Source organism: Artemia franciscana, chromosome 19 (assembly GCF_032884065.1).
Source record: "Artemia franciscana chromosome 19, ASM3288406v1, whole genome shotgun sequence".
NCBI classification, from domain to species: domain Eukaryota; kingdom Metazoa; phylum Arthropoda; class Branchiopoda; order Anostraca; family Artemiidae; genus Artemia; species Artemia franciscana.
This window is the reverse complement of record NC_088881.1, coordinates 9,908,346-9,932,191: the sequence shown is the minus strand read 5'-3', so window position 1 is coordinate 9,932,191 and position 23,846 is coordinate 9,908,346. Positions and strand designations below refer to the sequence as shown.

The window sequence follows — 23,846 nt, the reverse complement described above, 5'->3', positions numbered from 1 at the left end:
GCCTCCTCGCCCAGTTAAAAGTTTGAGATCTACCTGCTCCCCCTCTGAACATTCCCTGAAAGTTTTAGCTCGATCCTTTAAGCCATTCATGCGATATTTTAGATAACGTATTTTAGAATCTTGGGAGCAGATAGCGTCTTTTGGTTTACTTAGGACGTCACCTCGTTACCATAGTGTACTCTTAGAAAATTTTTGGCCTGGAATCTTGGCATGGCGAACAATCCTTCAGAATTCATGTCTAATCGACATTTAAGGCCAAACATAAACATATTTTTCTCTAAAACCCATCTGTAAGCGATGGAGGTTTGCCCATCTATTTGTAGGGGCTCTCTAACCGTCTTCAACCCTAGCAAAGGGCAACAGAACTATAAACTTCCAATAGAGGACACCCATTTCAAGTTTCTACGATCACCCCTTCTATACGATTTGTCTTAGAAAAATAATCTAGGAAAAAAAAATTCTAGACAGAGCTGATGCGTTGCCTCTTATTTAGGCTTCCAAGTTATAAACTAAAGAGGCTCTGTTTCTTTTCCCCTAAGGACTAAAAAAGTTCGTGTTAGGCTCTAATGGGTTTTGATAACACAGAAAAGAGATAAAAAGAAATTGATTTTACAAAGGGCAGAAATAAAATAAAGCGAAGATGAGTAAAATTAAAAAAGGAATAAAAAATATCCTATTTACGACAATAGTATAAAAAAGTAAAAGGACAGTGTTGTCATCTGGAAGTCATTACGATAAAAAATCAGATTTGTTATTTTCTGATCCGTTTCTGTTATAGAAACGTCACTCGTAAGGTACAGAAAAAATTTATATCTGTCAGTAAATGGACAGCATAGAGGTAGCAAGCAGAAAATAAGCAAAGACAACTCTGTTAGTGAAATAAAAAGTCGTTTACTATAAAAAAAGGGAATTTCTTATCAAAGCTTTTCACTTTCTATTTTCTCTTTCATACTTTTCCGAGAGACTGAAGGAACAGTGACTTACTGATATTTCTATAGCTGTAAGCTTAAACTAGAAACATTTATTTAGGTCGTTTGCTAGATACAATGCTTTGAAAGGCTCCCAAAACAGCGTGAGAGTAGGAAACGCTCCAAAGTTCAGACACTAAAAAAATAAGGTCTCTTATTTTTGGCTTAAATTAAAAATTCGCTCGGTTTCTCAGACCACCGAACGAGAGGATGCCTTCCTAGGATAGCCGCGAAGGGCTGCTAATCAAGTTCTATGGATAATAAATTCTCTATATAAATTCACTATATAAATGAGCTCTATGGTCTTTGCTAAGGGTAAAGAGGAGTTGCTTGCCAATACTCTAACAAATTATTCATGAAACTTCTTCATCTCTATATTAATGATGAAAATGACGAAAGGTAAGAACTCGTGCTACCGTGTTCGAGGTAACCATTGGAATGGGACAAAGAATTGCAAATTTCGAAAATGATGTTTATAATGATACTGAAATCGTTTTCCTACTTCATTTAGGACAACCGATGATCATTTTACCGATTTAACGAATCTTCAGTCGGAGAAAGTTTTACCTATTTATCCCCTACGAAAAATCCCCTATTGGAGAAGACTTTGCCTCTATTAACCCCCTAAGAAATTCCTCACACACGGAACGTTAGGCATACGCACACTAGCCAAAAAGAGAATTAGTCCTAAACCAGATAAATTGATGCTTCTGGGACACCGTTGGACTGTCTGAGACTCACCCCCTCTCTGCTGGAATAGAAATAATAAATGATACTACTTTCATTAAATCTAGAAAAAGCGATTAAGTCCTTAGCAAGGAGCCCACCTCCTCTCCTTACTTTCTATTCTGTCTCCGAACGTATTATCCCTAACTGTTTAAAATAATCCATTGCCAACGTGACAATCATCCCAGCCAACACTCCAGACTCGTGCCAGACTGACCAAAAAATCGTATAATTTTACGCCATACTCTAATAAACTGTAGATATCGCTCTCAAGGAAGACGTTCTGATTGTGATTGGGAAGTTTAACGCCACTGTCAGACACACAGGCGAAGAACTTGAATGTGTAATGGGCAAGATCGGGCAAGGATGGCAAAAAACAGGAATGAAATGCTGAGCGACTTTTGTCGTGATGACGAACTTGAAAATTCCCAAAAGGCCACACTGCAAACCTGTATTTGCAACTATGTACTCGCATCTGCAACTATGTATCTGTCCACAAGTAGTGGAAGTCATAAGCATTGAACGCAGTATCTGTAGCCTATAGTGACCTGGATTACGTTTTGGTCATGTCTGAGCTCCGTATGCACATTCCGATGCTCCAGCAGTCTAAATAAAGCTTACCAAGTTAGCATGTCGATCTGCTGGAGAATATAGAAACAAGAAACAGGTATAGAACAGAATTCTAAAATAATTTATCGACCATCCAACCGATGAAAGCGCTAACGACAGAAGAAACCGACCAGCTGGTCGGCAAAAGCGCATTCGTCGTCATAGGAACTCTTGGGAAGATCTTGGAAATTCAGACTCTTTCGGATAACCTCTGGATCACCCTCAAAATCACGATCCTTGTGGATGGAAACGGGCCCATATTAATAGAGCGGACCGACAGAGCAAGGACGAGTACAAGTAGCTACAATGTCTATTAGAAACGAAAGTCCAGCAAGATTTACGACAATATGCCTTTGAAAAAGCCTTTTACGAAAATGATAGCCACTTCATTTACAAGAAAGTGAAAACGAAATTGTCAAAAAATGAAGTACTCGGCCACTCCTGCTTTGTTAGGTAAATACGTGCCGTCAATCATAGACTCCGAGGGAAAAAAAACAAAAACAATCAAAGGGCCACTTCCCCAGAAAATTTAACCACACGGTAAAGGACGACCAGAATACCTTACTATCTTTCCCACTACCGCATTACCCAATAGATTCAAGCCTTCCTTAACTAAGAGACAAAACAATCTCAGTAATAAAACCACTAAGGGCCAACTAAGACCCCAGACCAGACAATGCTCAATCCGAAATGCTAAAAAAAAAGGACCCGGAAGAACTAGTTAATACCTACCCCAAAGTCACAACAAATATCTGGAGAAGAAGCGACTTCCCCATCTAATGGACGAAAGCAGTCATCATCCTTCTTTTTAAGAAGCATGAAAAGGGGGACCGTAAACACTACAGACCAATAAGTATGACTAGCCATCTGGTAAATAGTCATACAAAATACTTATCAACTGTCTCAAATCTCTGACAGACCATGTCTTAGAGGAAAAGCAAGCTGGACTTCGGAAAGACCGGTCGACCATGGACAGAGTTTTCTCCATTTGGCAACTGATGGAGAAATACATCGAGTCTGCAAGAGAGCCGCTACTATGATTCATCAACTTCAAGCAGGCCTTCGACTTGATGTGGCGAGATGGATTATGGCATTTAAAACGTATATGCAAACAATGGGGAATTTACATAATTACACCCCTTTTCAAAGGGTCTTTGTTGGACATGTAATAACAGGGGCTATTGTTACAGGACATTCCGACTACTTGTGAGTACATGGTTATCTCAAATTATGATTGGGTGTCTGTAGGCGATAAGAGGGATGTGCAGGTGGCTAAGAATATTATGTAAGGGAAGCTAGTTTCCGTCAAATTACCTTTGGCTTTTAAAAGGGGCAATAGAATATTCAATTTCCAACAGAATGAGCCATTTTTGAAGTTTTTACAACTCCATCCATGCGAAGTTGCATGGGGAAAAAATAACGCATTTAAGCATATCACTCTGAACTTATTCAGCGGTATTGAACTGCCTTTGATTAAGGATGTGTCTGTTTACTATTTTCCAGTCTCCATATTTTCTGATATCGACTTTCACACTTATCCATGTTCATTATTATGTGTTAATCTGATTCAGTTTTTTAAGATTCAATTAAATATTATGTCACCTTAAACTAACTCAAATTGAAGCTTGGAGCATCTGAAGATATTTCCTCGAGAAGCTCTAGGATTAACAATTGAAGCTGTATCACAGTTTCTTTGCAAGGACTTGAACTCTTATTTACTGTAGGCCTGACTGATTCTTCGGCATGAACCCAAATAAATAGAGATGTAAGTCAAGAGTTTGATAATATAAAAGAGGTACAAGAGAGGTTGAAGAACCAAGAAATACAGATATGGCGGGCAAGTCTGGATCGTTCAGGGTCTTTAAAATTGTATAGACAGATAAAGGGTACTTGGGGGAGGAGGTATTTATAAAGGCTGGGTTAAGTAGAGAGGATTTGAAGGCTTATATGGATTGGAGGGTAAATGGATTTTTGATTGGGGAGAAAAGAAAGTATCAAGGGAGAAAAGGGGAGAAGGTAGAGTCTATTGCTTGTCCTATTTGTGGATCTCAGGATGAAAGTTTAATACAATTTTTTATGAATGTGTCGAATTGAATGATTGGAGGCGAGAGATGTATGGTAAAGAAAAATTGAATGAGATATGGATGGTAGATAGAATGAAAGAGACAAATTTCCTGAGTATTAAAAGGATAGCAAGATTTGTAAGGATTGCAGCGGCACATCGGGAGCGTTTTCTTTAAATAGTATTAATTTAATTTAGTTAATTTGTTGTTTGTTATGTAATTTTCCTATGGCCCATGGGCTCTTTCTGGAATAAATTATTATTAATATATAATAAATATATTCACTTTTAGAGAGCTCAGATGCGTCCGTAATCGGATTCACACCAACCTGCTTATCACCTACGTAATGGCTGATCTTACATGGATTATAACAGCCGTCCATCAGGTTAGTTATAAATATAATTAATTGCATAAAATAACTAGTAAAATTGCTCAATTAGCCATGATTATTATATTTAGTTGTATTAGCCATATTTATATGATAGTATTTATAATATTATAATCACTTAAAATAAGTTAAAATTAGTTACAATAATTATATTTGTATGCAATGATTATCATAGCTTATTTAATAATTATGCTAATATAACCAGTTACAATTTTAGTTAGTAAAAGTTAATTCAACAAGTTGAAAAATATACAACAATCTCTAAAAGGAGGGCTGTATCCAAGAGCAAGAAGGTTACTGATTTTGAATCCTCCAGAAATACTTCTTCTACTGGTAAGTTGGTCCTAAAGTACAGGTTAAAAAACTTTTTGTTAAATATCTTTAGACAAATTTTATTGGAGATAAAAACCTTCTTTTTCATTCTTTGGACCCCCCCCCCCAAACATTTGAAATATTTGGCCATTAATACAGTCTGGTTTAGCTTTTTATGGCACTTGGTATTAACCAAGTGACATATAGCAGTCGCCAATTCTGTCTGTCTGTCGGTCTGTCTGTCGGTCTGTCTGTCTGTTGGTCTGTCGGTCCCGGTTTTGCTACTTTAGGCACTTCCAGGTAAGCTAGGACGATGAAATTTGGCAAGCGTATCAGGGACCAGACCAGAGTAAATTAGAAATAGTGGTTTTCCCGATTTGACCATCTGGGGGGGAGTGGGGGCCCGGTTAATTCGCAAAAAATAGAAAAAATGAAGTATTTTTAACTTATCAGCAGGTGATTGGATCTTAATGAAATTTGATGTTTGGAATGATATTGTGTCTCAAAGCTCTTATTTTAAATCCCGACCGGATCTGATGACATTGGGGGGAGTTGGAGGGGGGAAACCTAAAGTCCCGGTTTTGCTACTTTAGGCACTTCCAGGTAAGCTAGGACGATGAAATTTGGCAAGCGTATCAGGGACCGGACCAGATTAAATTAGAAATAGTCTTTTCCCGATTTGGCCATCTTGGGGGGGAGTAGGGGCCCAGTTAATTCGGAAAAAAATAGAAAAAATGAAGTATTTTTAACTTATGAGCGGGTGATTGGATGTTAATGAAATTTGATGTTTGGAATGATATTGTGTCTCAGAGCTCTTATTTTAAATCCTGACTGGGTCTGATGACATTGGGGGGAGTTGGAGGGGGGAAACCTAAAATCTTGGAAAACATTTAGAGTAGAGGGATCGGGATGAAACTTGATGGGAAAAATAAGCGCAAGTCCCAGATACATGATTGACATAATCAGAACTGATTTGCTCTCTTTGGGGTAGTTGGAGGGGGGGGGGAGTAATTCTTAAAAATTAGAAAAATGAGGTATTTTCAACTTACGAACGGGTGATCGGATCTCAATGAAATTTGATGTTTAGAAGGATATCGTGTCTTAGAGCTCTTATTTTAAATCCCGACCGGATCTGGTGATGGGGGCGGGGAGTTGGGAGGGGGAAACCTAAAACTTGGAAAACACTTAGAGTGGAGGGATCGGGATGAAACATGGTGGGAAAAATAAACACAAGTCCTAGATAGATGATTGACATAAACGGAACGGATCCGCACATTGGGGGAATTTTGGGGTGGGGAGACCTAAACTGATGGGAAACGCTTAGATTGGAGGGATTGGGATGAAACTTGGTTGGAAAAATAAACAGAAGTCTTGCATACGTGATTTACATGATTAGAACGGATCCGCTCAATTGCAGGGGGGGGGTAATTCTGAAAAATAAGAAAAATGACGTATTTTTAACTTACGAAGGAGTGATCGGATCTTCATGAGACTTCATATTTAGAAGGACCTCGTAACTCCGATATCTTATTTTAAATCTCAACCGGATCAAGCGTAATTGGGGGGGGGGGGTAGTTGGGGGGACCGGAAATCTTAGAAAATACTTAAAGCGGTGAGATCAGGATGAAACTGGATGGGAAGAATAGAAACCTGTCTAAGATACGTGACTGACATAACTGGACCGGATCTGCTCTCTTTGGTGGAATTGGGGGGGGGGGGTAATTTTGAAAATTGAGGGATTTGTAACTTACGAAAGGGTGACCAGATCTTAATGAAATTTGATATTTAGAAGGATCTTGTGCTTTAAAGTTCTAACTTCAAATTCTAACCAGATCCTGTGACATTCGGGGGAGTTGGAGGGGGGAACCGGAATTCTTGGAAAACATGAAAATTGGAGTATTTATATCTTACGAATAGATGATCGGATCGTAATGAAATTTGATTTTTAGAAGGAATTCATGTCTCAGAGCTCTTATTTCAAATCCCGACCAGATCTTTTGACATTGTGGGGATTTGGAGGGGGAAATCTTGGAAAAACATTTGGAGTGTAGGAATCGGGATGAAGCTTGGTGGATAGAATAAACAAATGTCCTTGATACGTAATTGACAGAATCGTACTGGATTCGCTCTCTTTGGGGGAGTTGGGGGGGGGGGGTCAGTGATTTTTCGAGTTCGGTGCTTCTGGACGTGCTAGGGCGATGAAAATTGGTAGGCGTGTCAGGGAGCTGCACAATTTGACTTGTTAAAGTCGTTTTCCCAGATTCGACCATCTGGGGGGCAAAAGGTAGAGGAAAAATTAGAAAAAATTAGGTATTTATAACTTACGAGTGGGTGATCGGATCTTAATGAATTTTGATATTTAGAAGGACTTTGTGACTCAGAGCTCTTATTTTAAATCTTGACCGGCATTAAGCCTCTTATTTTCCTTTTTAAATCAATCTATTGATTCATAGAATTTTGTTAGAGCTCATACCATATGATCTCTTGGCTCTTAGCTCTTCTCGCCTCGTCACAAGTGCCATATGAGCTCTTAGCTCTTGTTTTTTTTAGCAAATGAAGCTTAATGGGGGTCTATTCTAGATTTCGTTTATCCACTGGCTGAAAATTATCCTTATTTGTTTTCGTCTTTTCCTTCTCCTATCTTTTCATTCTTCTTTTTTGCCTGTAATTTACTCTCAATGTGGTCTCAGAACTTATGTGTAAGCCAAAGTGATTGGTTGCTTAAAGATGCATACCTCTTACGATGCTTTTTTTCCAGGTTTTGTATTTCAGATTTTTCTTTTCTATCATAAGTGTATATTGAGCCAATGTCATCTCAGGGCTTAATTTAGACAAGTTTTAACTATTTGCTTAATCTTCTCAGCTAACAACAGAATTAAGAATTAGTTCACGAATGCCACAGGAAATAAAAATGAGGTTTGGATGTATAGGCGTGTTGGTAATTGAGTAAGTGCATTGGTAAATTGCTAAAAATGCTCAATTAGCTAAAATGCGCTTATACCTTCCATCCACCAGGGATTTATTATTATAATTAAATAAAAAAAAACAAGCTTTTTTAAAATGAAAGTAAGGAGCGACATTAAAACTGAAAACAAACAGAAATTACTCCGTATATGAAATGGGCTTTTCCTCCTCAACGCCCCGCTCTTTACGCTAAAGTTTGACTCTTTCTCTTAACTCTACTTTTTAAAACAGTAAAAAACTTTAGCGTAAAGAGCGGGGCATTGAGGAGGAAAAGTCCCTTTCATATACGGAGTAATTTCTGTTCGTTTTAAGTTTTACTGTCGCTGCTTACTTTCATTTAAAAAAACTTGTTTTTTTTAATTAATTTCTTGACGTTTGAATTAATACATGTTTTGATCTTGGCTCTCCGCACATAAATAATTAAAACAAAATTTGCATATGAATTTTTTGGCTAAATAGCTTTCCAATAGTTTTAATCGGAATATTTAGAGTAAAAAGGAGCGAGGGAGGAAGCCTAGTTGTCCTCCAATTTTGATTACTTAAAAAGGCAACTAGAACTTTTAATTTTTTACGAACGTTTTCATTAGTTAAAAATATACGTAACTTACGAATTAACTTACGTAACGAACTTCTATATTCGTATGTTTTTATTGCGTATTTGAGGGGGTTTACCCATCGTCGATACCTCACTCTTTACACTAAAGCTTAAATTTTGTCCCAATTCCTTAAGAATGACCCCTGGATCACAAAAACCGTAGAGTAAATAGTTGAAATTACTAAAAATACTTTAGCGTAAAGAGCGAGGTATTAGGAAGAGGTAAACCCCTCATATGCGTAATAGTTTCTGTTCGTTTTAAGTTTTAATGCTCTTCCTCACTTTCAGTAAAAAAAAAACTTTTCATATTTATTTTTTCATCGTTTTTTTTAAATAATGCTAGAAAATCCTAGACCCCCTTCGTTGAAAGTCTCTTCCCCTGAGAAGTTCCTCCTTGGAAAGATCCTCCCACGTAACCCCCCAACTCTCCCTCTCAAACCAAAAATATTCCCCTGAAAACATCTGTACACTTCCCAGTAACCATTATAATCTGTAAACACAGGTCAAAGTTTGGAACGTGTAGCCCCTCTCACGGGGACTACGGGGGAGTAAGTCGTCCCCAAGGACATAGTTATTAGGTTTTTCGACTATGAGAAATAAAATGGCTATCTCAGAATTTTGATCCGGTGACTTTGGGGAAAAATGAGCGTGGGAGGGGGCCTAGATACCCTCCAGTTTTTCGGTCACTTGAAAAGGGCACTAGAACTTTTACTTTCCGTTAAAATGAGCCCTCTCGCGACATCCTAGGACCACTGGGTCGATACGATCACCTCTGGGAAAAAAAAACAAAAAAAAACAAATAAACACGCATCCGTGATTTGTCTTCTGGCAAAAAATAGAAAATTCCACATTTTTATAGATAGGAGCTTGAAACTTCTACTAAAAGGTTCTCTGATACTCTGAATCTGATGGTATGATTCTCGTTAAGATTTTATGACTTTAAGGGGGGGTTTCCCCCTATTTACTAAAATGAAGCGAATTTTCTCAGGATCGTAACTTTTGATGGGTAAGACTAATCTTGATGAAACTTATATATTTAAAATCAGCATTAAAATGTAATTTTTTCTTATGGAACTATTGGTATCAAAATTTCTTTTTTTAGAGTTTCGGTTACTATTGAGCCGGGTTGCTCCTTACTACAGTTCGTTACCACGAACTGTTTGATTCGAAAAAGGATACAGGGGCATCGATTGGATGGGGGCGAAGAAGTACATCTGACCCCTCCTAGCTTTTTGCTTTCTAATTAATTTTAAAAATATCTTTCTTGGTATTTTTATTGAAAAGAAGACCGTAGAATCAACAAAACTCAATTGATTGTGAATTTTTTTTGTCTCTATTAAATTAAAGTGAAAAAACCCCCCCTCCTATATTTAAAAAAATTGTCGTCCCTTATTGAAGCGGAGTGTTTCCAAATTAGAATTAAAATAAGATTGCTTTTAAATATGTAAAAATTTATTTTAATTAAAGATTGTTTCAGTAACACGGGAGTCTATGTACTCTTTATAACTAAAACTGCAAAAGCAAAAATTCTGGAATCTCAGCGCTACTTTTAGTTTAACTGCAAAGCTTGTGATTTTTTTCCTTTCGGGGAGGAGGATATGTGGGATTACTTTTCCTTATCATATCTCCAGTCAAATCTTTTCTAGTTACCATTTTTCAATAGGAATGACGATGAAAATTTTCAGTTTAAAACAAGAAAGGATTGTATCCAGATCGATTAAAAGTTTGAAATGTGATTTTCTGCAACAAAAAAATATACTTCTAAGATCAACATCGTCCGATCGGTCACCAGAATAATGAATTTGCAAAAAAAAAGTGTTTTGAAGGTCAATTATTTTTACCTTCTAATGTAAGTTTCTGCAAGAAAGAAGCGTTTCCCAGCTGGGCTGTAATATTGGGTGGGATTTTTCTGTAAAAAATAAAGTCCAGTTGCGGGATCGATTAATAGTCAATCAGCCATCAAACGCATGATTCTCCAAAGTAAGTTTTTTAGTTCACTTATCATCCTCAAAGTTAAATTTATGCGAAAAAAGCGTTCCCAATTCGTCTGTAATCCTGAAAGGTATTTTTTTTAACCTTTCTTGCCCATACCCTTTCTAAATTCAATATTATCCAAATAGCCTAGCGATCAGAAGCATGCAAAAATTTTTTTTTAGCTGAATTATTTTTATCCACAAATGCAAATTTTACAAGATCAAAGGGACTCCCATATCGGTTGTAATCTTGAAAGAAGTTTTTCTAACAAAAAACAAAAAAGAAAAAGAAAAAAAAGTATTTCAGAGATCTATTTTATATTAGGTGGTCAGTCATCAGAAGCACAAATGTGTTAAAAAAAAATATTTTTGAGTTCAATTCTTTTCACAGTCACGGGTAAATTCCACTAGAACACAGAGTCTCGTAGTTCAGTTTTAATCTTGGAAGGTTCTGTAAAAAAAAAAAAAGAAAAAAAGAATCCTGAGATCAATTATTAGCTGGTCAGTCATTAAACCCATGATTCTCTAAGAAAGGTTTTTGATATCAGTTATTGCCCTCAAAAGTAAATTCATGTGAAAAAGGCTTTCTCAATTTTAATCCTGAAAGATGTTTTTCTGCAAACAAAAAATTCCGAGATTGACTCGGCGGATAAGTCAATGAACGTATGATCTTTTTGCCTAAAACTAAAATAAAATCTTTTTCAATGAAAAAAAAATACTATTTTAGTTCTCAGTTTAAGTATTTTGTATTCGGTGGAAGGGAGGGCTTCAAAGCTCTCTCAATGGTCCTCCTCTTTTTGAAAGTATGATTAAGAAGAGCCACAACCAGGAAAGCGTGATTATTAATGGTGCCTTGAAGCTTAAAATAATTTGAAAATATTCGATATGTATTTTGTCACCAACAGACTGAAATAATTTAATAGGTATTTATTATATATATTTTTATTTAATTTTACCTTTCTCTTTCCAGGCTTTAGTAGGGCACAGTTCATTCGACTGTGTAGCCGAAATATTTCTACAGTATTTCCACATGACAAATTTCTTTTGGATGTTTGTTGAAGGTAAGAGCCTCACAGTTTACCATCTGGACTTTTAAAGTGTTCCAGGTCAATGACAAATGTGCTTAGAACCTTGATTTGAATGACCGATCAGTAGAAAAAAAAATTTAAATTGAAAATATCGATTTTTTATTAATATTATGGACTTGACATAGGAGTGTACTTAAATACTCTGTTTCTTTTCATAATTACTTTATTTTTTTAATGCATTATTTTCTGTAATTAAATCACTAAGTGGTTTAGCTTTAGGCCAAATTAAGGCAAAATTTCTACAGTATTCTACTATTCAAGATACTACGTTCGCATTGCGAACTTAGTATCGCAATGCGTTACGTATTGCGATACGTAACGCATTATTGCGATTACGTATTTCGATACGTACAGCAGTTTATAGCAGTTCTATAAACTGCTTAGTGATTAGTAACTAAATCACTAAGCAGTTTAGCTTTAGGCCAAATTAAGGCAAAATTCTCACTCTTTGGGCAGGACTATTTTATATATGACAACATTTAATAATATAATATGATAGCGTCAAAACAGCAAAACCCAGAGGATGTCAGAATATAAACTTTTCCAGGTAATAATATATAATAATACCAGTTTAATAAATTAACATAGATCATTGTGCTAAGTTCTCAATATGCTTTACTCCTCAAGAATTCACTTCAAGCAACTCCAGTGCACGTGCATGCATATATATGGTAAATTTTCCGCCTACTACTGCTACTCACCGCAGCACCAACCGCCAGAGGTTAACACTGTTACAAAGGTCCCTCCTCCATTTCAATCTATTCAAAGGAGTGGCATCGTTGACAAAGAAGGGTAGGGGGGAAGTTGCACCATAATAATTTGGAAAAAATTATAATTTATTAAGTAGGTTTAAAACTGTTACTCGTTTAAAGTGTAAAATTTGCTCTTTACTTAGAGCGGATAATTTTATTTTAATTAATCCATGCTCGTTTTTAATGTAAAGAAACAAGAAAAATAACGGTCTATTGCACTTCATAATATGTTTCAAATTAAATTTTTTCCAAAGATACTGTCTTTGAAACCTTATCATCAAGTAAAAATGTGAGCCTAGTAAATGGCAAAATTGAAAATTGTTCTACGCTTCCTATTTCACCACACTAACTGATGTCAATATTTTCTCTGGTAATAAAGGTGCTTTTACTTCCTAAAATCTATAAGTTCAATATTAGATTCTCTTGTCTTAAAACTTTCAAAGGTGGAAATGAATAAAGCTCTACATTAGCAAATAGGACAAAAAGATATCACTGAAAAAAAAAAGGTAGACATACAGTGAAAATAATTTCCTTAATCAAAAAGAAATCATTGATAAAGAAAATAAGATTTTTGCTTTTTGTAATAATATTCGTACTATACCTAGATAGTTCAAATCGGTTGAAGTTTGGTAGAATTTGGGAGAGGGGGATCTGCTCGAAGAATCATTCAGTTGATTAGTTTTTCATTTCCATTATTTAATTAAAACTTCGATTCTCTTATTTGTCATTGAAATGGCTCCTATGTCATCCTATTCCTTATGCTTTAGATTCACTTACTAACCCCCAAGTGTAAGACTGCCTCTATGTAAAATAACGTACTCATTTCACCCTATTTTTGCTTTTCTAAATATTTCTTTTAACCAGATCCAAAAAGAATTGACATAAATGTACTAAGAACTATCACTGAAATTAGTCACATTTCACATAACGCCAGCGCTACTTGTGGGAAATTTATCTCTGCATCAGAAGGGTGTAAGAACTGACCCCTCCAAAATAAAAATATTCTGCGAACGTTCCTGGTCCAAGATACAATACTGACAGTACTGACAAAACCTTAAAAGTGTTCCACATCAATGACTAATTGGCTGGTTTGAATAATCAATCAATAAAGAAATGTTTCAAAATTGAAAGAATCAATGTTTATTATCGATGGTTGGAGCTTTGACATAAAAATATTTGAAATACTTTATTTCTTGGACAGCTCTGATATGTTAGATCAAAGGTTCCAAACATTTTAGACAGCGAACCTAATAAGAGGTAAATAAATAGATGGTGGGGCGTTACTTTAAAAACAAAATTTGACAGTCTGAGTGCAAACATCACCGTGAAGTCAAACATATGCGCTAAAGGGCGAATTTTTGTCACCAATGCCTGCTTAAGAAGGGCCACTTAAGCACAAGGATGAAACAGGTCGAATAGAAACTATCTGCTTTTAAAAGAATTGAAAAAGTAATTGGTAAATAAATACTTCCAATGACCGCATTAAGTACATTTGCTGTAGTAATAAATACTTTCGCCATAACACTTCAAAATTTTTGCTCAAAGAATAGTCGTTAAGAATGGGGCAGCATCTCCCGCCATTCCAACGGAATAATTTCTGCTAATTTTAAGTTTTAATGCTGCTCTTTACATTCATTTGAAATAAACAATGTTCTTTTCCATTTAATTCCAGCTATTATTTTACCAATTGTTTTTACAAGGTGAAACTCGCTTCGAAACAAAACATATTTTCAATTTTATATTTCAAGTGTAATACAATTACCAATTTTACCACCCATTTTGGCAAGATTATCGTGCTGTCCCAAGTATTGTATAAGGAAAGTTAATGAATACAACACTGGAATTCTGAGTCTCTACCGTCAGTGCTGATCTCTATCACTTGGCCCTCGAGTCAAGAAATGCAAGGGGGCCGGGCTTAGCCCTCCTTTCCTCTCACATATTCATACTATTTAAGTTATTAGAATATATCAGGGGAACTTATTCGGAGTTGGGTTGACGCAGGCTAAGATTATAGGTTCACACCAATGGCCCTTGTTACAGGCCAGATATTCGACGACAGTCAAATAATTAACCTATTTTGCTTGTTTTTAGCCCTCTATTTAAAAAAATTTTTGCATATGTGCCCGTAACTTTTCCCCCTTGAAAACGACTTGAACGTGAATTTGCACCAAAGCAGCTTATCTTGCAGCACCGACATCTTTTTTTTCTGTAATCATCACCTGTAGTTTTTGTAGCTGTGACTTGTAGCTATCACCTATAGCTTGTAGCTGATCCATCACCTCAGTGTGTTAGAATCCAACATATCTTTCCAGGGAGACTCTTGTATAATTATTTGTTTTTCACTTGACCTAGTAAAAACTCGTATATTTTTTGATTGTTTTCTAATAGCAAACTTGACATAACACAACGCCGTCAATGTCAAATCTGTCATAATAGGTTAGCTGTTAAAAGAAAAATCATTCCTAAAAGTCTAACCATACATCCAAGCATGTAGGAAGGAATGTATTTCAGAAACAAAAAATCAAGCAAATATTAGAAAAATCTTGAAACATACGGAAAATGTTGTAGTTCGTGAGATAATAAGAAAGCGGAGTTTTGAAGGCCCCCCCTCCTCCTTAACAATTGCTTTTATATATCTAATATCAAACAGTTCGTGGTAACGAACTGTTGTAAGGAGCAACCCGGCTCAAAATACCTGATTGTGAGGGAAGCCTTAGTTAAATCTATTTGACCTAATTTAATTTTAACTGTTTAATGACTTAATTTAATTTAATAATTTAATCTGTTTATTTATTGATTGAATAATTGTTAGTTTGCTGGAATTTTGATTCACTGTTTTTTAAACATAAATTATAATCTACAAATATGAATTTTATTTAAAATTTACAAGGTAAATTTTCCCCGTTTAAAATAAATATTTCAAAAGTTAGCTTTTTTTTACAAAACTAACGACAATTCATCCCTCAATTAACATGGTGTGATTCGAAAACGCTCATGCATAGTATTCAAAATGTCCCAGAAGCTTATTCTGAGTCCGGAATAATCATCTGAGTAAGGTTAGCTGAGGTAATTTAAACCAAAAATGAGTGAAAAGCCTTATGGAAAATTGCCCAGCAAATAAAAATCAAGCTGATATCAAACAGTTCGTGGTAACGAACTGTAGTAAGGAGCGACCCGGCTCAATAGTAACCAAAACTCTAAAAAATGGAACTTTGGTACCAATAGCTACATCAAAAGAATTGCATTTTAATGCTGATTTTAAATATATAAGTTTTCATCAAGTTTAGTCTTACCTATCAAAAGTTACGAGCCTGAGAAAATTTGCGTTATTTTAGAAAATAGGGGGAAGCACCCTCTAAAAGCTATAGGATCTTAACAAAAATCACACCATCAGATTCAGCGTATCAGAGAACCACACTGTAGAAGTTTCAAGCTCCTATCTACAAAAATGTGGGATTTATATTTTTTGCCAGAAGGCAGATCACGGATGCGTGTTTATTTGTTTGTTTGTTTGTTTTTTTTTCCAGGGGTGATTGCATCGACCTAGTTGTCTTAGAATGTTGCAAGAAGGCTCATTCTAACGGAATTGAAAAGTTCTAGTGCCCTTTTTAAGTGACCAAAAATATTGGAGGGCACCTAGCCCCCTCCCACGCTAATTATTTTCCCAAAAACAAAGAATCAAAATACTGAGATAGCCATTTTATACAGCGTAGTCAAAAAACCTTATAACTATTTCTTTGGGGACGACTTACTCCCCCACAGTCCCCGTGGAAGGGGTTACAAGTTCAAAACTTTGACCAGTGCTTACATATAATAATGGTTATTGGGAAGTGTACAGGCGTGGAGGTAGGGGTTGAGAAGAGGGGGATATGCTGGGGGAACTTTCCATCGAGGACTTTGTCATGGGGGAAGAAAATTTCCATGAAGGGAGCGCAGGATTTACTAGCATTACTTAAAAAAAAAAATATGAAAAAGTTTTTTTTCAGCTGGAAGTAAGCAGTATATATGAGTAAGCAATATATGTGAGGGGTTCACCTCTTCCTAATACCTCACTCTTTACGCTAAAGTATTTTTAGTAATTTCAACTATTTATTCTGCGGCTTTTGTTTTTCAGGGGTCATTCTTAATGAATTGGGAAAAAATTTAAGCTTTAGTGTAAAGAGCGAGGTACTGAAGAGGGGATGAACCCCCTCATATATGTATTAAAAACATGACTATTAAAAAGTTCTTTACGTAAGCTATTTTATAAGTTACATATATCTTTTACTCATAAAAAGATTCGTAACAAATTAAAAGTTCTAGTTGCCTTTTTAATTAACGGAAAATCGGAGGGCAACTAAGCATCCTCTCCCGCTTTTTTCCCCTCAAAATCATTCGATCAAAATTATGAGAAAACTATTTAGCCAAAAAAAATAAATATACAAATTTCGTTTCAATTATTCCTCTGCGGAGAGCCAAAATCAAAGCATGCATTGATTCAAAAACGTTCAGAAATGAAATAAAAAAAACTATTTTTTTTAAATGAAAGTACGGAGCGACATAAAAATTTAAAACGAACAGAAATTACTCCGTATATAAAAGGGGCTTTTCTTTCTCAACGCCCCGATCTTTACGCTAAAGTTTTTTACTGTTTTAAAATGTAGAGTTAAGAGAAAGAGTCAAACTTTAGCGTAAAGAGCGGGGCGTTGAGAAGGAAAAGCCCCTTTCATATACGGGGTAATTTCTGTTCGTTTTAAGTTTTAATGTCGCTCCTTACTTTCATTTATAAAAACTTGTCTTTTTTTATTTAATTGAAATAAACTCAGTATCGGTCCAAATTATAATGGATGTTGAACCGACACTTTCACGGTTAATCATGCTCGTTTTAAGCTTCAAAGCAGTTTTACTACGTAACATAAATAACAATTTACTATATTCGGGATCTTCATTTCCTACTCTCCTGGAGGAAAATATATATCTAGTTCATCTTCGTTTTCTGCTACAATGTATAAAATTACAAAAATTACTGTTGCTTGTAGTTATCAAACAGTTTATGGTAACGAACTGTAGTAAGGAGCGACCCGGCTCAATAGTAATCAAAACTCTAAAATATGGAATTTTGATACCGATAGTTACACCAAAAGAATCGTATTTTAATGCTGATTTCAAATATATAAGTTTCATCAAGTTTAGTTACGAGCCTGGAAAAATTTGTCCTATTTTAGAAAATAGGGGGAGACACCCCCTAAAAGTCATATAACCCTTACGAAAATCTTACCATCAGATTCAGCGTATCAGAGAACCCTATTGTACATGTTCCAAGCTCCTATCTACAAAAATGTGAAATTTTGTATTTTTTGCCAGAAGACAAATCACGGATACGTGTTTATTTGTTGTTTTTTTGGATTTTTCTTAGAGGTGATCGTATCGACCCAGTGGTCCTAGAATTTTGCAAGAGGGCTAATTAGAACGGAAATGAGAAGTTCTAGTGTCCTTTTTAAGTGACCTAAAAATGGAGGGTACCTAGTTCCCCTCCCACGCTCATTTTTTTTCCGAAGTCGTCGGACCTAAATTCTGAGATATCCATTTTATTCAGCACATTTGAAAAAGCTAACAACTATGTCTTTGGGGACACCTTACTCCCCCACAGTCCCCGTGGGAGGGGAGGCAACTTACAAAATTTTGACCAGTGTTTGCATATAGTAATGGTATTTGAGGAGTGTACAAACGTTTTCAGGGGAATTTTTGGTTGGGAGGGGGGCTGTGAAAATGGGGTTATGTGGGGGATTCTTTCCATGGAGGAATCTGTCATGGGAGAAGAAGATTTCCATAAAGGGGGCGCAGAATTTTCTAGCATTATTTAAAAAAAAACAGTGAAAAATAAATATGCAAAATTTTTTTCAACTGAAAGTAAGGAGTAGCATTAAAAATTAAAATCGAACAGAAAATCTTACGCATATAAGGGGTTCACCTCTTCCTAATACCTCAGTCTTTACGCTAAAGCATTTTTAATAATTTCAACTATTTAAACTACGGCCTTTGTGATTCAGGGGGCAAAATTTAAGCTTTAGTATAAAGAGCGAGGTATTCACGAGTGGGTGAAGCCGAGGTATTGAAGTTTGTTACGTAAGCTAATTCGTTACATATATCTTTTATTAATGATAATGTTCGTAAAAAACGAAAAGTTCTAGTTGCCTTTTTAAGTACCGTAAAAATTGGAGGGTGACTGGGCCTCCTCCTCCTCCTTTTTTATCAAAATCATTCGATCAAAACTATGAGAAAGCCATCTAGCCAAATTAATAAATATGCAAATTTTTCTTTAATTATTCATCTGAGGAGAGCCGAAATCAAAACATGGATTATCTAAAAAACGTTCAGAAATTAAATAAAAAAACAAGTTTTTTTAACTGAAAGTAAGGAGCAACATTTAACACGAACAGAAAATAACCCGTATATGAAAGGGGCTGTTCCTTCTTCAACACCCTGCTCTTTACGCTAAGGTTTTTACGGTTTTAAAAAGTAGAGTTGAGAGAAGGAGTCAACCTTTAGCGCAAAGAGCAGGGCGTTGAAGAGGGAACAGCCCCTTTTTTGCCGTAGCAGAAAACGTGTTTTTGCTGTAGCAACAAACAGAAAATTTGCAGTCTCCGGTATTCGTCGTCATTACCTCTAGAATTCAGATTGGCCAGAGTGGATAGCCCGCAAATTTGGCAAATTTGGCAAATTCGATGGATAGCCCGCAAATTCGGGAATAAATCACCGATTCTTATATTCGGAGGATTCATGCCTAGTAAAGGAAAGATTATAAAGTGAAAGAAACTTATCTTTCCGTGAGGGCCGAGCTTCACTAATGTGTCCAAGTAAACAATCAGTCCAAACTGTGCGAGGTCGGCCCAACTGCTAATCTTTCTCTAGACTAAAAAGTGTAATTAACGAGCAGGCAAAGTATATCCAATTTTCTCTACACACCACACTTGGCTATCGTGTCTAATTTTCTGAATTCAAAACGCCAAAAATCTGATTGTGTGATAAATCCAAGTATCATATTGCACAATTGCTGTATTCACTGAATTAATTCATGGGCAAGGAATCAAGTTCAAACAATTCAAAATTTCAAACAGGTGTAATCCCTTTGAGACCTAATTTGCAGCATATCAGTATACTGCAGGCATCATCTTTGAATTAAATTCATTTTTTCGGCAATCTCGGTTATAAAGTTTTTCCTAATATTATAAGAAATAGAAACATTCAAATCGAAATAAAGATTTTTAATTTTGTGAATGGCTTGAGAATAATAAGTGGAAACTTTCAGGGGGATGTACAACTGACGAAAAGGCAATACGCGCATACTTCCTTATATGAAATTACTCGTATATGAAAGGGACTTTTCCTCTTCAACAACCCGCTTTTTACGCTAAAGGTTTTTACTGTTTTGAAAGTCCCTTTCATATATGGAGTAATTTCATATAAGGAAGTATGCGCGTATTGCCTTTTCATCAGTTGTACATCCCCCTCATCATGCCCTGAAAGTTTCCACTTAATATTCTTAAGCCATCCATAAAATTAAAAATCTTTATTTCGATTTGAATGTTTCTATTTATCTTAATATCAGAAAAAATCGTATTAACCGAGATTACCGAAAAAAATAAATTTAATTCAAAGAAGATGCCTGCAGTATACTGATATGCTGCAGTATTGAACTAGCTCTCAAAGGGATTACAACTGTTTGAACTTTTGAATTGTTTGAACCTGATTCCTTAGCTATGAATTAATTCAGTGACTACAGAAATTGTGCAATCTGATAATTGAATTTATTACAGAATCAGATTTTTAGTGTTTTGAATTGAGAAAATTAGATACGATAGCCAAGTGTGGTGTGTAGAGATAATTGTATATTATTTGCCTGTGCGTTAATTACACTTTGTAGTGTAGAGAAGGATTAGCAATTGGGCTGACCTCGTACAGTTTGGACTGATTGTTCACTTGGATACATTAATGAGGCTCGGCCGTCACAGAAAGATAAGTTTCTTTCACTTTATAATATTTCATTTACTAGGCATGAATCCTGCGAATATTAAAATCGGTGATTTATTCCTAGCCAAATTTGCGGGCTATCCTCTCTTGCCAACTCGAATCCTAAAAGTAATGACGACAAATACCGGAGACTGCAAATTTGCTGTTTTTTGCTACGGCAAAAAACATGTTTTTTGCTACGGCATAAAAAGGGGATGTTCCCTCTTCAACGTCCTGCTCTTTGCGCTAAAGTTTGACTCTTTCTCTCAACTCTAACTTTTAAAACAGTAAAAACTTAAGCGTAAAGAGCAGGGCGTTGAAGAGGGAACAGCCCCTTTCATATACGGGGTAATTTCTGTCCGTTTTAAGTTTTAATATTTCTCCTTACTTTCAGTTAGAAAAAACTTGTTTTTTTTAATTTATGGAAAAGGATAGGATACAATAAACATTTGTTTCGAACATGCTTCAAGAAACTCCACCTTTAACACTAAAGTTACAACAATCACTAGACTACGTCTCTAAGCTTGCTTGTCCTTTTGCAAGACTTCTATGTATTTTAAGATGAAAAATAAAAAACACACAAGCTACAGATTTGATAACTGCTATTCTTGATCACAGGTATGCACCATTATTGCTTTCAAAGCTATCATACTTCTTCTAAGCGGCCCTAAATTTTTCAACCTCCTCCTCCAATTCCTAATGTTACTTTGCTTTCAGCTTTTTTTATTATTATTTCTTTCTTGAAGTTGGTTTTCTTTCTTGAAGTTGGTTTTCTTTCTTGGATTTGGTTTTCAAAGTACATGTAAAAAGGGAATGAATAAATGAAATCTGTTGAGGGTTGCCCTTTTTCTGCAGCCCTAATCTCCCCTGCAGGAATTTCCTATAGTTCCAACTAACGCCCCTTCTTCTTCAAGAAAAAAATCTCAAATAGTTATTATTTAAAAGGGTCGGGTTTTGGTTTTTTGCCATGACATAATTAGTGCTTAATTAAATTATTTATTTATACTTTTAATATTGAATATAATAATTAGTTATTGAATTTCTTTTTCCAGGTCTTTACCTATACATGCTTGTCGTAGAAACATTTTCAGCTGACAAGCTTCGTCTATTTACTTACAGCGTCATTGGATGGGGTAGGTACTACTGTTTTCCCCCTTGCTACACTTAGGGTAAACAGTGGCTTTCCCAGCATATTCTCTTGTTTATTTTAAAGAATATAATAGAGCCATTTGAATGAAACTTTCAGGAATCAGCTTGGGTATCAAATGCTGGAAGTCAGACGATAATTGCTACCTGTTTTAATATATATTTTTTTTTGTCTTTTTTGATAGTTTGTTTTCTTCTCGCCCAAAATTAAAGGCTAAGTCTGTTTTATTCTTATTTTTTAGGCCTTCCAATAGACATTATGTTATAAAAATAAATGATGCGTCGGAAACTCAACAACCTTATTTATGCTATGCATTACATCATATAAGAAAATGCTTATAAGATGTCATAAGAAATGCTTATATGATATACTAGTATAGTAATCGACGTCATTGGCAAAAAGCCAATGACGTCACATGCTGAAAGATATCAAATGCTGGAAATATTGACTAGATGCTGCTATAAATGATATCTGTTTTATTTTTTATTTATTTTTTTTTCTTTTTTAATAACTTGTTTTCTTCTTGCCCAAAATGAAAGGCCAAGTCTGTTTTTCTTCTTAAAAAAAAACTACCATAAATACCATCGATTTATAAGTTAGTTTTTTCTTCTTGTCATTTTTTTAATATTTCGGTTTTTCTTCTTTCTAAAAACCAAAGAATTTATCTGATTCTTGTCAATTTGATTTTTCCGTGAGCGATTGCGTGACTAACAATAGTCAGCTATTTTACTTCATCCACTGAAAATACATTTGAAGTTGTGACTAACATTTGTTAGTCAAAATTGTGCTTAACAATAGTTAGCTAGTTTACTTCATCCACTGAAAATGCATTTGATGTTGCATTTGAAAAATTATACAAAAACCAAACGAGAGGTTGCTTTTGTGTACTTGTTTGGTAAAAAGTCTCCTCAAATTTAATTTATATTTTTTGATGTATTTTGTAAGTCAAGGGGTATATCAAAAATAATAGCCAATATCTTTGACATGTTTCGATCTAAAACTTCTTGTGGGCGAATTTAAACCAGGATAAAGAATTAAAAATTTTGAATCACAAGATTTTTCACAAATAAACTCTCTGGTTCTATGTGCTTTAAATTTATACTTCTTCGGGTAAGAGTGTCTGGCCATAATTTAGGCGAAAAACTTTCAATTCCCTTACGACAATGCAGGACTTCATTTTGGGGAAGAAAGCTACTTGGGTATTTTCTCCACATGGAGACAGAGCATTTATGTAGTATTTTCTCCTAAATAGCTAATCAGAGTCAATGAGAACAAAAGTAGATCATTTGAATTAAAGCAAGGGCGCAATAAAAGGCCAAGGGTAACGTTGATGGCCCTTTTGAGCATTTATTGAATTTTTTCACCTTCTTGCTTATGTTTGGAAATGGGCTTCTTTGCGGTTTTTTGTTTTGCTTTTCTTAGTCTTTTGGGTTCCTTGATTTTACTTTTATCTATATCGATTGTTTACCACAATCTTTTATAATCTAGTTTCGGCAGGTCAATATTTTATTTAAATTAAAATCTTCTTCGCCTCTTTCCATTTTGCTTCATTGATTAAAAATGTACCTTGTTGGTTTTAGTTCTCATGGTCTTTTCTTTGTTGCTTCCAAAGCTAATGAAGCTTCAAAACTCTCTCTTTCTCTCTCCTGCTCTCGCTGTTTACCTCTATTGCACCTCTTTCTTTCTTTTACTCTCTTTTCTTCCTCTCTAAGATGCTTCCGTCACAGTTATATCGCTGTTTCATTATTGTAGTCATCAGCTCTATTTCAATTCTTTTTTTTTTTACCAACTTACCATACCAGCCTGATGTTGAATAGAAAATAGTTGGTGATGGGCAGTAATTTTTTTCGTCATTAGTCAAAGAAAAAGATACTTAAACAATAAGAACGTTCTCGTCATTAATCAGAGTGGATACAAAACGGATGCAGATCGGCAGTAATTTTCTCGTTATTAGCCAAAGAAAGAGATGCTTAAACAACAAGAACGTTCTCGTCATTATTCAGAGTGGTTACAAAATGGATGCCAATTGGCAGCAATTGTTCTCATTATTAGCCAAAGAAAAAGATGCTTAAACAACAAAAACGTTCTCATCATTATTCATAGTGGATACAAAATGAATGACGATCGGCAGTAATTTTTCTCGTCATTACCCAAAGACATAGATGCTTAAACAACAAGAACATTTTCATCATTATTCACAGCGAATAAAAATTGGATACCGACCGGCAGTAATTTTTATCGTCATGAGCCAAAGAAAGAAATGCTTAAACAA

At 35.3% G+C, this 23,846-nt stretch overlaps 1 protein-coding gene across 2 annotated transcripts in view; it reads left to right on the top strand.

The window, feature by feature from the left end:
• LOC136039273 (diuretic hormone receptor-like) overlaps window positions 1-23,846 on the top strand; it is a 214,200-nt gene that overhangs the window by 101,143 nt on the left and 89,211 nt on the right. For both annotated transcript variants that reach the window (XM_065722850.1, XM_065722851.1), the window contains 3 exons: window positions 4,658-4,751; window positions 11,569-11,659; window positions 21,480-21,560. In XM_065722850.1, the coding sequence (XP_065578922.1) occupies window positions 4,658-4,751; window positions 11,569-11,659; window positions 21,480-21,560 (266 nt within the window). The remainder of the gene's footprint in view (window positions 1-4,657; window positions 4,752-11,568; window positions 11,660-21,479; window positions 21,561-23,846) is intronic.